At 44.3% G+C, this 16,265-nt stretch overlaps 1 protein-coding gene across 1 annotated transcript in view; it reads right to left on the bottom strand.

The window, feature by feature from the left end:
• Positions 1-1,152: 1,152 nt before the first annotated feature.
• The window catches only part of SFI1 (SFI1 centrin binding protein), a 30,926-nt gene continuing 15,813 nt past the window's right edge, over positions 1,153-16,265 (bottom strand). Inside the window, exons 13-29 of the mRNA XM_086474161.1 lie at positions 15,374-15,455; positions 14,295-14,473; positions 13,979-14,054; positions 13,117-13,212; positions 12,631-12,707; positions 11,880-11,982; positions 10,504-10,600; positions 9,675-9,835; positions 9,165-9,239; positions 8,806-8,880; positions 8,251-8,427; positions 7,256-7,497; positions 4,738-4,999; positions 3,897-4,041; positions 3,003-3,120; positions 2,203-2,305; positions 1,153-1,657 (exon numbers count right to left, since the gene is read on the bottom strand). Of these exons, the coding sequence (XP_086330287.1) occupies positions 1,550-1,657; positions 2,203-2,305; positions 3,003-3,120; positions 3,897-4,041; positions 4,738-4,999; positions 7,256-7,497; positions 8,251-8,427; positions 8,806-8,880; positions 9,165-9,239; positions 9,675-9,835; positions 10,504-10,600; positions 11,880-11,982; positions 12,631-12,707; positions 13,117-13,212; positions 13,979-14,054; positions 14,295-14,473; positions 15,374-15,455 (2,176 nt within the window). The 3' untranslated portion in view covers positions 1,153-1,549. The remainder of the gene's footprint in view (positions 1,658-2,202; positions 2,306-3,002; positions 3,121-3,896; positions 4,042-4,737; positions 5,000-7,255; positions 7,498-8,250; positions 8,428-8,805; positions 8,881-9,164; positions 9,240-9,674; positions 9,836-10,503; positions 10,601-11,879; positions 11,983-12,630; positions 12,708-13,116; positions 13,213-13,978; positions 14,055-14,294; positions 14,474-15,373; positions 15,456-16,265) is intronic.

Genomic DNA, 16,265 nt, shown 5'->3' with positions numbered 1-16,265 from the left:
CTTCTCTGTAACTTCATGTCAAGAAGAGTTACAATTAACACCTTGGATCTGTTGAATGTGGCACTGTATGGCACTGACAGAAAGTGGTGCCAAAGTGAAGAAGAGGAATTGAGTTTTAAAGCAATGTATCAGTTGTTTTTAGAGAATAAACTGTTTCAAGTCCAGGCTGACATGTAGAGCTGACTTTGCTAGCCAGAGCTTGTTGGAGTGGACGTGCTTATGAAACCTGCCTTTCTGCTCTCTGAAAGATTTCTCCTATTACTTCCTTGCTTGAGCCTTGGGTGTTTTTTCTGCTACTTCAAGGAGACAGTAGGCTTTAACCAGTCTGATTTCCTAAAGAAAAAAACTTTTCTTCTTTGTATGCACTGCAGAAAATAGAATATAATTTTGTTGTACAGATGTTCAGTTTGCCAAGTCCTGTATGCTTAGCTTGTCATCAGGAAAGAAGGGATGATAAACTGCCTCTAAGTGATGTAGCCTAGCCCTGACTCAGAGATGATGGTGGCTGTTGGGGTGACAAGCAGGAGAATATTCCTTTGGCTCTGAGAGTCAATGTTTCCTCACTTTACACAGGGAGGAGTTTGAAAGCTTGAAGTGGCTCTCAGCCACCTATCTTGTTCAACTTCTTGGCGTTAGCGAGTTTACTCCTGCGGCGGTGTATTACATATCCAGGTTATCGAAATGTGCACTTTTTTAAACCATTGAGAGTGAGAAAAGACTTAAGGCAAACATCAACCCCAAGAGGATAAAGCTATGACTAGCCTTCTGACTAAACTTCAGTGTCATGTTAACAGTAGAACACAAATTTGTTCCAGTGGGTGAGAGAAAAGACAACTGAATCTTTTCCCCCTTTTCCACTGGGGCCTATGGCATCCACACACAGCCAAAGCAACTTTAAGCTTTAATTTCTTCCTACTCGGCATCGTCATCCACAGTATCTGAAGGTCACTGTTAGCCTAGTGAGGGAGGATGGGTTACCTGATGTTTGCTTTGTTAGAAACCTAAGGAGGAGAGGATTCAGCATGCAAGGGGCTGCTTTTGTGATGGTCTTAATGCTGGGCAGAGCGAGCTGATTAACGAACATGACTTGTTATGCAGCGGTCAGCACTGCGCCCTGGAAGTGAAAGCAAAGTTCCTAGAGGGTACTGATAATGCTGTGAATTTCTCCTGCATGGAGAATCCATTTAATTCAACTGTATCAGTAGCACGGTATTTTTGTACATCAAAGTGTATGACTTACTGACATGAACTCATTTAATTGCAAACATTTTGAAATAAAGAGTCTTATCAGCGTTGCCTATCTTTCTGAAATGTCAGGGTAACCTAAACTAGGTGTTGTGAGTGCAGCATCAGGTCTGTCTAGTTCTTGGTTGGTTTGGTTTTTAACCAGCTGTAGTAACAAAATAAACCAAGCAAAAATATTTAAGTTAATTTATAAAATAAAAATGCCATACACAGACCAAGAGAATGTATACAACTCTTCCATCCTCCCCTGCTATGAAAGGAGCAAAAAGTCCTACCCAGGAGCTGGAAGGTTGGTTTGGATGCATTATATATCCAGCGCAATCTGGATATCACGCAGGCGGGCAACCAGGTGCTGCACGTGATGTCTTTCTTTCAGTTGTGCCGTGGTGAGAGTGTTGATCCTCACCTGCAACTGAAAGGGAAGACAATTGCATAAGCTGTTTGTACAGCAAGACAGCACTTCTTTAACAGGAAGAGCGAATGAGCTCTAGCAGCCATTATATTATCCCACTTAAGAACCATTAAGGGAAAAGATTGTGTCACTCGCGAACAGCCACATCCTGGCTGGCTTTAGAGGTGATGGTGCAGTACCCGCACCCCTGGCTGTGAACCTGGGGACTGACAGCAATGCAGCTGCAGTCAGTGCAGTGGAGCTACACCGTCCTGAGAAATCCCAGAAACTTAAGTTTTGAGGCTGAATCTCCTAAAGTCTGCTTGGAAATAGCCTTAGAAAGGTCTACTGGAGCTGGAGTGACGTTTCTGAACAAAGAGGAAGATGCATCTGCACAGCAGTCTGTTCTGCTCATCAGCTCACTGCTGAGTACAAGTTTCCCTTCTCTTGGCATTTTAGTAACAGCTTATTACACATTTCCTCACAACTACCATCAGCCTTTAGGCTAAGGGCAGAGCATAGTGGAAATCACTTGCACCACTTCAATTTGTTTGCTGTTTACACACCTGATCCAATTCTTCCTGAACTCCTTGTACACCACCTTGGTCCTCTGGTTGTGGGCTTGTTTCTAGCCACTTCTGTAGAATCTGTGCCTGCTGCTGACAGGACCTGATAAAATGGATTAGAAGGCTTCTTATCCCAATTAGGAGCTCAACAGTCTAAGCCAACTTAGACTTGCAATTGATATGTGCAATAAGACCCCTTTTTTTGTCTCAAACCAGTGAATAGTAAAACTCTTTTTAAGAAGAAAAAAAAAAGGTGCCAGAAAGCAGAGAAATCTGTCTGAAAACTGTTGTCTCCACTTCCTACTCCTAGTTCCTGACTACTTCTTTTCCTGACAGCTGAATCCCCTCCAAGCCCTATTTCTTGTAAGCACTTTTGTAAATGTGTTCTTGTTCCAGTAGAGAAGTTGTCAAACACCAGCCCAATTTTTTTTTGACAGTTGGAAAAGTTATGTCTTCACTCCTCACGATAAAAGAACTAAAAGCTAAATTTCAGGTGCTCAGCCAAATTCATTTGTACTGCCTTCAGATTACACCCAATGATCCCTCTGTCAGGCTTTCTCCAATAGCTGCCAGAGGTACAGATTAAACCACGTGCTGACTACAAAAGAAGTTGCGCATGTACACTCGCCCACCTGGAGCGCACTCTTAAAAGGAGAAAATAAAAATCTCTAGAACTCTCCTGTTTCCTTCAGAGTTGGGCTGTGAACAGACCGGTTATTTTCAAAGTAGCTACACAGAAAAAATGCAATGCTGAGTTGACGGCATGAAGAGAGGCTGGTGAAAGGGGCTTTGCAACATACTTGAGTTCTTGCTTCCTGCTGAAGTAGTACTGCATCTGCTGTTGGATGTGTCCAAGTTCAACTTCCAGCTTTCTCTGTAACACCATTTCTTCTCTGGAACCATGCTCCCTTTCTTCCCCTTCAGCTGAAAGGACGATACAAGGCACAAGTAGAGCAGACTTACACTGTTTCTTCCTACCAAGGAAAGTCAGGTCAGCAGACAGGAAACGTGGAACCCTCCCAAGTCCTTTTCACACATTTTGTCACCCTGCGACATGTACCAATTCACCCAAAAGAGATGGGATACAGTGAGAGGGCTGGAGTCCTGACAGCATTACAAGCTCCGAAGACTCATTTTAAACAACAAAAAAAGATAAAAATGCAGTAGTGAAGGGTTTAGTACTACAAACGCTCTTTTGGCTTATTCGTGATTTAATGTTTTACATCTGCTCTAGGACTCAGTAGTAAGTCTAGTCCCATGGAACACAAATATCATGCCCTTATGTCATTAAAAACACCACACTGAGAGGTGCTTAGACACCATCTGTCCCCTTTACAACCATACGTTAAGTACAGGACCCTTCTGGGCGAATTCTCCCCTCCTGAAGCAAGTTCTGCTGTACCTTCAGCCTTGCGTACATGAATGCCCCAGCAATTGAGCACATTCTTGATGAAAGCAGCCAACCCCTAGTGGTTCCCATCCTTCAGTCCCTAGAACGGGGCTTTCACCCTCTGATTCAGCAGAATCCACAAAAGTCTATTACTATCCCAAAAAGGAATGACTGGTACTCTTCACCTCCTGATGCAGGCACAGACGACTGCCTCGTCTCCCTTACGCTTTGTGGCGTTGACTTGCAGTGTTGCCTGCATCAGAGGAGGACGCACAACTGCAACAGTTTAGATCTGAGGACCTACCTGCAGTTTGGTGATTCCATTTTCCCACCAAGTCTTCAGGTGACAGCAAGCGTGGCTGCAAGTTTGGTCGCAACTTCTCCACAGAGTGCTGTTGGGAGTCTTTGGAATGGGCTCCTTTGTGAGCACTCACAGGGTGACGACATCTCTACAAGGTCAGAATAAGCCTGGTTTTTTCCTCAAAGGGTTTTCTTGAGTAAGCCCTACAGGTAGGATGCACCTGACCTACTAAGCCCCACTCACACTCCCACCCCCTGTAGTCACCAAGCCCCTCCTATAAAACACCACAGAAGAAGCAGAGCTTAAGAAATGGGCTCCTTTGTTTCTAGCACGGACAGATTTCAAGATTAACACCCCCCACTCTGTGTGGAACAGAGGATTTTAGAACGCAAGCGCCTACTTGCAGGTGAAGTGAATTTCAGCTTTTGAGACTCTCAAGACATAGCCACTGCTACTAAACTGAATTCCTCTTAAATCCCTGTAATCTGGCTGGCAAATTAACTGCTCTGAACTCTTTGAAGGAGCAGCACTCTCAAGTCAACTGCGAGGAAAAGCATTCTGCTAGAAGGAGACAAGACCAGGACAAAAGGCATGAATTACAGCACAACACACGTGGACTAGTCAGCTAGTGAAATATTGCTTTAGACTGGTGGTAAACAGCTGTTGGGCATTCAGAGCCAGTTAATTTGGTCAGCTTTTAAGAGGACAGCTAGAACAAGGAAAGAATAGCTCAACAACCAGACAGGCAGTCCAGAGGAGCCACGGGAAAAAACAGCAACAAGCAGCCTGCATGTTGACAGTAGCCCAGTAAGCACACTAATTCTTCCTTCAGCAACACACTCACCATTTCTGCTCCAGCCTTCATCTGGGGCATGAAAGATAAAGGAGTCCATAGCTCTGGCCTCTGAACAGCACGGCACGCATCATGTGTCCCCAGCAGCACAGACGGGACAGCAGCATGTGTGAGAGACAGGTAGGAACAAGTGGTATTGCCCATTTGAGGTGGACATTTACAGGTACTTCCTTCCATTTGAGGTGTCAGCATTAAGTTCCCAGTCTGCCCAGAACATTTGTTCACAAATGTTTGCTGAAAGGGTGCCTCCAACCTGTAAAGGAAGAAGGATGAGGTCCCTATACATTGCAACCTGTTGGTCTCATCCTTTGCAGCCAGTGCAAAAAAAACAGGGAATCTTGTTATTCCCTTACGTACAGCTTTCCAGTCGGCTGCTTTACTATGCAGGGGAAACCTTAATTTTAAAAAAAAGTAAAATAAAAACACCACAATAATTTAAAAAAAAAAAAAAAAAAAAAGGCAGCAAAGCAGTGAAGGTTTCCATTACTCGTACCTGCCCTGCTCCAAATTCTCCACATTAGTGCAGGGTGAAACAATTTCTTTAGAGCTCTGATTTCAAACCATTTACAAAATCTTGCCTTATTTTGGTTTGGGGACAAGAGAAAGAGGGAACCAGAAGCAGCAATCTCAGATGGGTTTTGACAGGAACTTGATCAACAGTTCCCTTCTCTAAACCTAATTACAGAACTGTTTCACAAAAAAAAGTTCAGACTAAACATCTACTTAACAGCAATTTCAGCTTCTATAGCAAAAGCAGTTTCAGCTCCCTCACTTCCAGGGCTAAGTGACCATAACTAAAACAAGTGCAGAAAGCTCAAGACAGTGAAACCACTGCTTAGTTGAACAATTTCAGCAGCATAAACCTTTTGGGGAAAGTAAAAATAAAAACATAGCTCCTTTTAGAGCAGCAGAGTTGATTCAGCCAAGGCAGAGTGAAATACTCAGCTCTGGCTCTGCATTACCAGAATCATTAATGACTCCCCAGCAGATTAGTTAAATCCAGACCCAAACCTGTTGTGGAGCAAGTATGACCTAAAAAGCATCCTGCACAACTCAAACCTCTGAGTTTATGTGGCAAGACTGACAGAAAAGGAAACTTCACTCATTAATTAAGGCCATTAATTTTGGAAATACGTGCCTTATCTATCCCTCAAAATCTCTCACTAACAAAACAAAAACCTTGGTTGCTATTTAATTAACTTGAAAGTTCCATTATTCTTGCCTGCTTCATAAAAGAAATCTGAAGTTCTTACGAGCACCATGGCCTTTTGATAGTATAGAGCAATGCACAGTTCTGTAACTGCTGAATGTTCCATATTATGAAGGTAAGAGAATTTGAGGGGCTAAGCATAGCATAAGGCCCACTGTCAGTCTCACCCTCTTTTTTTTTTACTTTTAAAACCACGTTTTCTACCTAGTAAAAGGAGGTCCCAGCAGTTCCTTGCTTTCTAGAGATTCCAGGCGGAAATGAGGCCTCCCTGGTGGTAACCTGGCTCGTCGAATAGCATTTCTGAAAAGAACAAACAGAACCAATAATGCCCCAGGTTCGTGATTATTTTAAACTGGCATAAGCTGGCCCGGCAGCTAAAGAAACAGTCCTATTCCATCACTCATCCCTGCTCTGCGACATTCCCCTTGCATGCAATAATAACTTTTAACGACTAAATTTCTACCTGTACTAATGTTGCAATCTGGTTCACCCTATGAATGACTGCGTCAACGTGAGGAGTGGTGGAAGGGACAGAACTGAACAAGGCAGAACTACTTCTTTTGGCAGCTTATACTAGCTTAAAGAAATGTGAAGCCAGCACCTTATTTCCCTGTAACGCTCTTGTCCTGGACTGAAAAGCTTCATGAAGATTCTTCCTTGCAATTGCCCCATGATCAGTAAGAATTTTTTAAGGAATAGCTTCCCCAGGGGAAAGAAAGGGGCAAGAAGAAAGTTCAGTTTCTACATGGCCAGGATCTTGATGTTTATCATTTCACCAGACCCTACATATGACTTCAGAGGAAAAAAAGAAAAGCTTCAGTGACAACTCTAGGTCGCTCAGGCAAGATAAGCTCTCGTGGTGGTAAAAGTCCCATCACATACATCCTTCACATGTTTCTCTGTGTAACTGTTCCTATGACAAAAGACCGATGCTCCATGAATTCATAGTTGTATATTGGGAAATGCAGAGTGGAAAGTATACAGCTGAGCTGATTCTATCTGCCACTGCTATGCAAGTATAAAGTCACAAATCCCGTCGTTACTTGCGGGCTGACGTACGCATTATGCAGCAGCTCTTGTACAACTCTGCAATGCCAGCCGAATGCAGCAGGGTCAGAGAAAGAGTCAGGGAAACTGCGTGGCACTACCAGTCATCCGCGTGAAAACTTGGAAATACAAAAATAAGAGACACACAGGCAAATAGACTATGTATATGTGGAGAGAGACAGACAGACTGCATGTATGCAAAACTACACATGTGCCAGAGAAACGCAGGAGGGACTAGAACTTTACACTCACAGATCACTGAGAGCTGAGTCCCCACCAGCAAGGTGAAGTGGGAGATGACTGCATTTTGAAGGCCACGGCTCTTCCTCTGCGGAATGTCCTCTTGTCGCAGGGCTAACATCAGGCATTTTAAATGTCACTTGTTTCTTCAGAGGTGGCAGAAAAGAACAAGGCTTATTTAACTTCTTGGAGAGAGCCTTCTGTTTCCACAGCATGGCACAACGATACACTGCCTGGTGAAGGCTGTAGGCTGCCTGCCAACGCAAAGAATAGTAGAGCATTTGATGGCTGAGAGTAGGAAGCAACACCACGCCACTCAGGGAGAAGAACATTGCAGAAAGGAACAGAAATTTCTGTGACCTCACAGCCATACCAGCTCTAAGCTAAATTAGCAGGTCCACTAAGGCAACATTTGGGTACAGAGAATTAACTGGGTACTTCTGCAATGAGGCAGGCTGCACATTAGCAAACAGAACAACTAGTGTCTTGAAAACCTGGGAAAGAGCTGGGAAAGCTGCCCAGGAGCAGGAAGAGAGCAATCAATACAGGCATCCCAATCTTCCGTTTCCCCCGCCAGGACTGGGCTGATGCTCAAAGGCAGAAGTGACACAAGCCCACGTTTGAAGGTGTAAGTGGTGCTAAAGCTAAGACAGGAGTAGATGCAGCATCTAATGCTTCACTCTAGCACAGAATTTAGGGACCAGACCTTAGCCACATGCAAAGCTATCCAGCAACATTGTCTACAGTAGGAATTGGCCAGTTTTGAAGTAGCTTCATTAAGAAAGGTTCCCAATTAAGCAACACAAGTCTGAAGTGCTCTAGTCTCAGATGAATGAAAGGACAGGGTGTTTTGCTTTGAACCACAGGCAAAAATGTTTGTCAGCTCCAAACAAGAGCCAAGATAGAGGGCTGTGAGATACAGACACACACACAAACACAGGCACACACAGAGCAGATCAGAGCAGACCAGGCCCGGATGTATCTGAGCAATGGCTTGTTTCCTTCACCTTCAGATGGTGCTGGACTTGGAGCTGTCCCTGCAACCGTTTCATGTGAGCAATGTATCTCGAGTCCTGGGTTACACCTTCTCTCAGAAGGGCAGTGTGGTAAACTCCTGTGGCTTTTTCCATGCAATCTTTCTTCTGCTGTTGCCCCTTGGCAAATCTGCACCAAGCATCAAATACCTACAACAGGAACAGCAGATAGCTGCGAGTGTTGCAAAGACAGGTTCTGGGCCAGGGACTCCCCCTGCAGACAGGAACACCTTCCCTTCCACTGGACAGTACTAGGCAGAGCTACAGCAACAGCAGGACACTACCACAAGGACAAAGGGACAGGAATTTAAATCAGCTGAGGCTGGATGAGGAAAAACATATGCGAATTTTTTAATCGGATAAGAAGATTTAGGGAGAGTTTTCCAGCATCCTAAAATAACATACAGTACCCCAAAGATGAAAGGAAACAGATATTCAACATGCACCCTGCTGATTGCAGTCAAATCTGCATAGGATCTGCACATTTGCAAATTCATTTGTCTGCCCCTGACCCCGACCCCTCCTTACCTTTCTCTGCAGTGAGAGGGACCAGTGCCACAACGCTTGTGCTGTCTTCCGCTTTTCCCATTGCTGCTGCAACAGCTGTCAGGGAAAAAAGTTGCTCAGCAACCAGGTTAGGAGTTTACATATCCCACACCTGAAATGCTAGCCAGAGCATCAACCAAACAGGACGTGCTGGTGGAGCCATAGCAGAATAACCTACTCAGTTCACCCAGTATACAGCAAGGTGTCTCTTGTGCTAGTGGAACCAAAAATCCAGAAAATGTTTAAATAAGTTTTTGTGGTCCTCATGTAAATGGAATATGAAGGAGAAGGGATAAGGATGAGCAAAGAGCTACATACCTACCCAGGGGACAATTCCTTACCCGTGTCTTCCAGCAAGAGAAGGAAGCAGAGCAAAGTCTATGAGTCATTAGCAGATTTCCCTGTCTCTGTAGTAGCTGTAAAACAACCAAAACAGTCAATCACTTGCAGACAAACCCCACTTATCTGAGCCAAATGCTACCGGAACAGAACAGGTACCAAACAGCCTTTATCACCCTCTCTTCGTTCTGTTGAGGCCACCCTCAATATCTAAGTGCCCTAGGGTGTAATCTCATTTGCAAATATTTATGAGCCCAGCAAGGATTTCATTAACAGTAAATGATCCCACGCATGGCAAGCCCAGCTTGTCACCTCTTGTTAAGTCTGTAAGTTCTATCAACGCTGCTTCAGGCAAGACACTGGCATGTTCTTTCGTCCTCAATGCACAAGGCTGCCATGCTCCTCCTCAGCCAAGACTACCATTCCCTTCACCAGGGGACTTGGCCTGCTCCGCCACACCCATAACTTCCCACCCCGGGTCTCTGGCTGGGGAGGTTGCTGATCCTTCTCACCATTTTCCTGAGGCACTGCTGATGATATTTCTTCCATTTCACCAGGTACTTCTGGAGTAGGTTCTGCTGGTGGTGCTGTACTGCCTTGTGCTGCTGAGCCCCCAGCATCAGAGACTCCCTAGTTAATTCCTTCCAGTGAAGAAACAGGGCCTGTAAACGCACTGTTAGGAGAAGATAAACTAAATAATGTACCAAAAGGAGACTATTAATCTCAGACAGTATCAGGTGATCAGCTACTCTTCCAGAGTGTTTTAGCAATACTCAACATTGACAGGACTCAGCACTAGGAAGCAGGATCATGAAACACTTCAGGTAACAGACAGTGAGCCGTGACTTGCAAGTCTTCCCTGCTGCCACTGACATTCTTTATAATCTTTAGGAAATAATTTGCCCTCTGTGTTTCAGGGTCCTCACATCAAGAACGTGGCTGGTACCATGAAAATGCTTGCAGAGTTTGGGGGCCTTTCTGTAGTAATTACTAGAGAAAGACTGAAGCAGTAATTGATAAGATTACTTGCACTGCCCTCAAAACAGAGACATCTGAGCTTCTAAAAATTAATAATGGAAAATTCCTTTGAGGAAGGAAGTGTTACCATCCTCTATATAGACAAGGAACCAACAGAGAAACAAGTCACACAACAGCCTTCAACAAATCACCGGAGAACAAGTCATTCCCCATTCTATGGGGACATCCTTTATAGGCTTAACAGACCATCCAGTCACCTCATCTGTACAGGTGACACAAAAGTCTGCCCTACTAAGCCCTGTCTTTCTAAGGACCCTACACAGATAAGCAAGCCTTTGAGAGTTTAATACCCCATCAGCTCACCTATATCCAAATGTTTTCTGGCCTCCATCACAGCTGTCACCTTCTGCTGACGGCAGCACACTTGTAGCAAGGCAGCGTACCTCCACTGTAGCAACACCTGAAGATACAATGCAAACGAGAGACGGGATACAGACTGACACTGTAATGTTCTTTGGAAGGTGTAAGAGTCGGTCCGAAAACACCATTGTCTCAACCTTGTCATCAGGGATATGGACAGTAAAGTACCCCAGAAGTCAGGCTAACATCTTGACCTGAGCCTGCAGGGCCTGCCTGAGAAGCAGCTGCTGATCCTGGGAATGGAATGCCAGGCTGGGGAGGTCATTGTGCACTGGACAGAGCAAGGACGAGAGCTGAGCAACTTGTTCATCTGGCAGGAAACAACAAAGGATAAGAGTGCTGGTATCTGCTGCTCCCTTCTAGAAACCTTGAGGGGAGATAACAGCTGAAGGAGGGAGCCTTGCGGAGGCAAGACGGCTCTGTTTTGGCTAAAGAGTGCCGGGCCATTCTCTGGTGCCAGGGATGAGCCTGAGAACGGTTATCAAGAAAAACTGATCAGCATTGATGGAGCCAAGAAGAGGCAGAGATACAGAGGAGCAGCAAGGTGTGATACTTGGCATAAAAAAGGGCTCCTCAGCACCCAAACTTTGGAAGCTTTCCCCACCAAGGATCACGAGGATCATTACGACCGGCGAGACGCTGCCTGGACCCGGGACCATCGGGACACCTTGGACCCGCGGTGGCAGCTATCCATCTCTGTCCTCTTTTCACTTTACTTTCCCCTTTGTTTCACCCCCTTTCCCTATCGCACGCCACTTTACGGGCAAACAATAAAGTTTCACTGTTTGACTGTAGCAAATCCCTTTGGTGTGGTTGCCTTAATTCTGCACTTCAAAATCACAGCAAATGAACCATCACGAGTTCACTGAGTGGACCGTGACAGAAGGGGAAGCAATGTACTCCACATTGCTGGCACCGTAACCATTTCCACCTGATTTTTCACATAAGGCTCAGCAAGACAGCTCAAGTTTCCTACAAATTAAATCCAGCAGTATTGCAGGGGGTCCCCTGGCATTTTTCAAGCCATTCTTCTCTGTCAGTCTGCCCCCCCAGGTAATACTACTACGCTGTATCATACTACTCGCTTTCCCTTCCTTCTAGGAAATGGGGAGAAAGAAAGGAAGAGGAAAAACCATGAGCTCACTCAGAGGCAAGTTTCAGAGATGCCTGTAAAAATAAGATGGGACTCCCACTTTTTAGACCTTTCTTAGTAGTGGCTCTTAGGTTAAGTTTTTGGTCCTTCTAATTGCACTACCTGACCCCTGCCTGAACTCAATCTGTACTCAAACAAACCTTTGCATCTGCTGTACAGACCCTACCTTTGACAGGATTGCTCTCTTGTAGTGCTCATCTGCCCGAGTAGTTGCCTTTGCTTCACGTACAAGAGCAAGTGCATTTTCTCTCCACACGCACAGAAGTCGCCTGAAGGCAAAATATATCAAACAAAAACCATTAAAAATGATTCTCCCTTGTTCATTTGGCATCTTCTCACTCATAGGGGAACCAAAACCAGCTGCCTCTATAAACTCAGTCCAGAAAATCAACTTCTGCCCCTTCAGGTCCGTGCTGAAGAGAAGGCAGTGCAAAACCAGAACACGCCCTTAAATCTAGCATCTAAAGCTGAGTCAATCAGGCTCCGCAGGTGACTCAAGTTGTACAGCATGACAACAGATGAGGTAGTTAAAACTAAAGCAACTACAACCGATACAAAGCGATATTGTCCTTAGTCGCTCTCCTCACTATAATGCAAAACAGCCTCTACATCTTCCAGGCTGTTTTAATACCACAGCAGTCAGAATCCGTGCACTGCAGGGAATGATACAGTTTGCTGTCTGCTGTCACTCGCGGGACTAAACAGAGATTACAAAAAAGTTAAAGCAAAACAGAGGGCAATCCAGGAAGAGGTCAACTTCTTTTAGCTAGATGACCGGCACAGAAAGAGCAATGCACAGCGGAGTCAGTTCCCAGCACTGAACACTCAAAAATTTACAAAGACGGCAGTGAGAGAGAGTAATTTGACTGCAGTGCAGTCACTTCCCTCCCATGCTGCACAAGGACCCACAGGCTTACCGCAGCAGCAGTCTAGTGTGCTGTTTCTCCTTTTCAGCTACTCGGTATAGAACATACTGTACATTATGTTGGTAAGTCTGTAAGAAAAATAGTGAGAGGTAAAATTTCCCTCCACTGCCAACATCTCTGAGGAGAGGAGACATCTGGAAACTCTTAGTAGCAGCTTAGGAGAGTAGCAGCGGCAGTAGAGTATAGGGGGAAAAAAAATAAGGTTACAGCCCCTGAAATCAGATGCTGTTTTCCCAAGATGAACAGTCATTATGCACTAGTTAATGCTAGCTATTATATACCCTTCATGAAAGCCACAAGATTACATTGGTTCTTTTGCTCCGAAGAGCCATGCTACAGCTTATACAATCCTGTCTTCAACAGCCTCCATTCTGCCTTGCACACTTGGTGTGTAAGTGCCTAGAGCGAAACAGCGTGGCAGCTCTTCAGTTCTGCACACACAGAGAAGTCCCTCAAAGAGAATGACACTCCTCCTACCTTCCAGGCTTCCAAGGTCTTGCCCAGTAACGTGTGCCGATAGTGAACATCTGCTTGCACCAACTTCCTCCACTTCTCACGCTGATGTCCCACGTACTATAAGGGGCGGGGAGAAAAAAAGATACATACACATGATGGAGGGAAAACAGGCAATGGGAAAAGGACCATTCCCAGTCTCTGGGGAAACACCAGTCCTTTATCTTGCTGTAATAGGTTTTCAGTCAAACTGGTGCTGCACTCTGCTATTCCTCCAAAAGGCCTAGTTGAGGCTTTTTTCCTTCTCCTGTCCTTTTTAGGAATCCTCTTGAAGACTGATACAATTCACTCAAGTTAATAGCTCTGGACCAACAGACTAGCATCAGCTCTAAAGCTTCTCACAGATTCTGGAGACATGCTGCAATGCACATTTGGTACATCACATCACGGTAAGAAAAAGGCTCAGCATAAAAGCGAGGGCCATCTGACAGGGCTCGCTGTGACCTGTACACAACTACTGACTATACACCACGGCCCTATCGCAAACCTGTAACTGAAGTAAAGTTTTGAGAAGGACATACACAGTACGGGTTAGGGACAACCTCACCACACTAACTCTGGTTACATTCCCAGGTAAGTCTCATAAACTATAGTCCCATTCTCACTATATCTAGACAAGTGAACAAGAAGTCAAAGAACTTCCTCTTGTCCCTACCCAGTTCCTGTTCTGCCCACATTGAACTGGTTTTATCCACCTGGAAAGGGAGGAGAGCTTAGGAATGACAAGTGTTTAAAATCAACAATTTAATTTCTAGCCATGTAGGTACAAGAAATCTAAACAGAAGAAAAACAATTCAGACTCTTCCCCGTCTGTTAACTCTCTCACCTCCCTCCACTTGTTCCAAGTCTGCTGCAGACACTTTGAATAGTGAAATCTTAAGGCTTGCATCTCCTTGAGCCTCCTATAAGAAAAATAAATTTAATTATTTCTCCTACAATACAATCCATGTTACTGAACCCCTCTAGCACAGACTTGAGTCCACACTTGCTATTTTCAGCAAGTCATTTACTGAAAGACAAACTAGTAGATCCTGAAGCACAAACAAGGAGTCAAGATCATTGTGAATTAAACGCTCCTTTGTCAAAAGCAGGCCATCACAGGGCTGGTCCAAACAATTCTCCCTCTTAAATAAAGTTCTTACTCTGTTTTTCTCTCCTGAGTATTTTGCTTCCACAAACAGAAAGCCTTTAGCAGCAGCAGGTTACTGTAGTGATCTCTTGCACGAACCAAGCCCTCTCGCTCCTCCAAACGCGCAGCTGTTCTTCTACGCCAGAAGCACCAGAAACAACGCAATAGTTGCCTTTCAAAATGAAGTACAGCCTATAATGGAAAGAGGGTGGCAATGAGTTAGTGACACAGCCCACTTACAAACAACAGGAGACAATTCCTTAAAGATGACATTCACAGGACTGTCCCATGTTTGTTTTCCTCTTCTCACACTGAACAGCAATGGACACGTCATCAAAGCCCCTTTGCTGTGAGTTTATGTGAATGTGTTCTACAGATACCTGTATGCACCCGGAAGGAGAAACTGTTACCAGAGAACAGCAGGCCAAGGAGGGGAAAAATACAAGCTGATAAGTAGCATGTGAAAGACTCCCCAAGAACCGATAAGCTCCAGAAACCAATCCTGTTGAGTTCGCAAGAACTGATAATCTCAGAACACCAAGAGTCAGCCGTATCTGCACAAGGCCACCCACACACACTAACTTCAACTACGAGTTGTGTAACCCAGACCACACAAAAGGCGGCAGTGGCTGCTATATATAAAAACAACAGGATTACATATACGTCTTAGGAAGTTAAGGACCCCTTCAGAGACTTTATGGACACCTACCTAGAAGCAACTAGTTTGTTAGTACAACCCTGCACTCCTTAAATAGGTCAGGGTTGGCTCTCTATTACTATTATTGTTTCAACCAGGTAACTATGAAACAAAGTGAGAGAAAGAAAGCACACACATATTTACTGGGTCAGGGAATAAGTGAATGAACTGTGTGAACAGTCACCACCTAATAATAACAGCTTGAGTCTGTTATTAATAAACAGCTTAACTTAAAAAAGGTGACTAGTAAATATTAGTTTATAATCTGTTTCCCCCGACTTGATCCCCATCAGGGAAAAGGGAATTTACAACACCCAAGTCCCTCTCATGCTAACTTGTGTTCACAGACAGCGACTAAGAAATCATCCCCTCTATTTCCAAAGAGTTACATTTACCCTCTTCTCTCCCATGCGGTATTCTTGCCGCTTGCAGGCGTTCAGCAGCCACGTGTCAAATACGTGTCTCATCAACACCCTCCTGCAGGCAAAAAGGGAGAGTGTCAGTACAGGAGAGAATTCCTTCAGAAAAGAGATTGATTTTATGAACGTCAAAAGACCAATCCATCTACAACTTAAACAGCCACTTGATCTTTTAAATCATGGAAGCCTTTTTTGGAAATCAGGCAGCTATATGTCCTCACACGCTCTCATTATTCTCTGGGTTAAAAAATAAGCAATTTGTCCCCTGAAACCTTACCCAGAACACATGAGACAAGATTAATTAATTTTCTGAAGTTACCAGAACCGCCTGCTTTCATTCAGATCATTCAAAAGATTGTTCTGACTTCTGACCAATTTTATTTATAAACACACACAAAGAAAAAATTACATAATAACCTCTTATTTCTTCACCACTGTAAATACAGTCCACTCCCTCCTGCCTTGGAAATACTTTGAAAATCCTCCTCCTCTTTTTTTTTTTATTTAAAAAGTAAACAAACAAACAAACATTGTAATAGGACTTGAAAAAAGTTGTAACAACAGATAATAAACAGCAGTGCGGTCTGATTTCAACACTGAAGGAATTCCACCGAAGCCTTCTTTTATGAACAAGGCCAGGTTAGTTACCCTGATTATCAAAGCTTCTTTCTCTCTAGATGAAAATAATACTTGCTAGTCTGCCTCCTCCCCAGGGATGCACAAGAATCATTATGAAATAGTGATAGAAATAATCCCAAAAAATGCAATTAATATATATTTGTGATTAAGCACTATACATCTCTCTCACAGAACAAGCATATGGTAGAAGAGCCCTAGTCCAGAAGCTGAGCTAGAGCCTACTGGAAAT

The sequence above is a fragment of the Leptosomus discolor genome, chromosome 16, assembly GCF_034619465.1.
Source record: "Leptosomus discolor isolate bLepDis1 chromosome 16, bLepDis1.hap2, whole genome shotgun sequence".
NCBI lineage: Eukaryota > Metazoa > Chordata > Aves > Leptosomiformes > Leptosomidae > Leptosomus > Leptosomus discolor.
The sequence above is the reverse complement of the archived record's forward strand: the minus strand, read 5'-3'. Positions and strand labels throughout refer to the sequence as shown.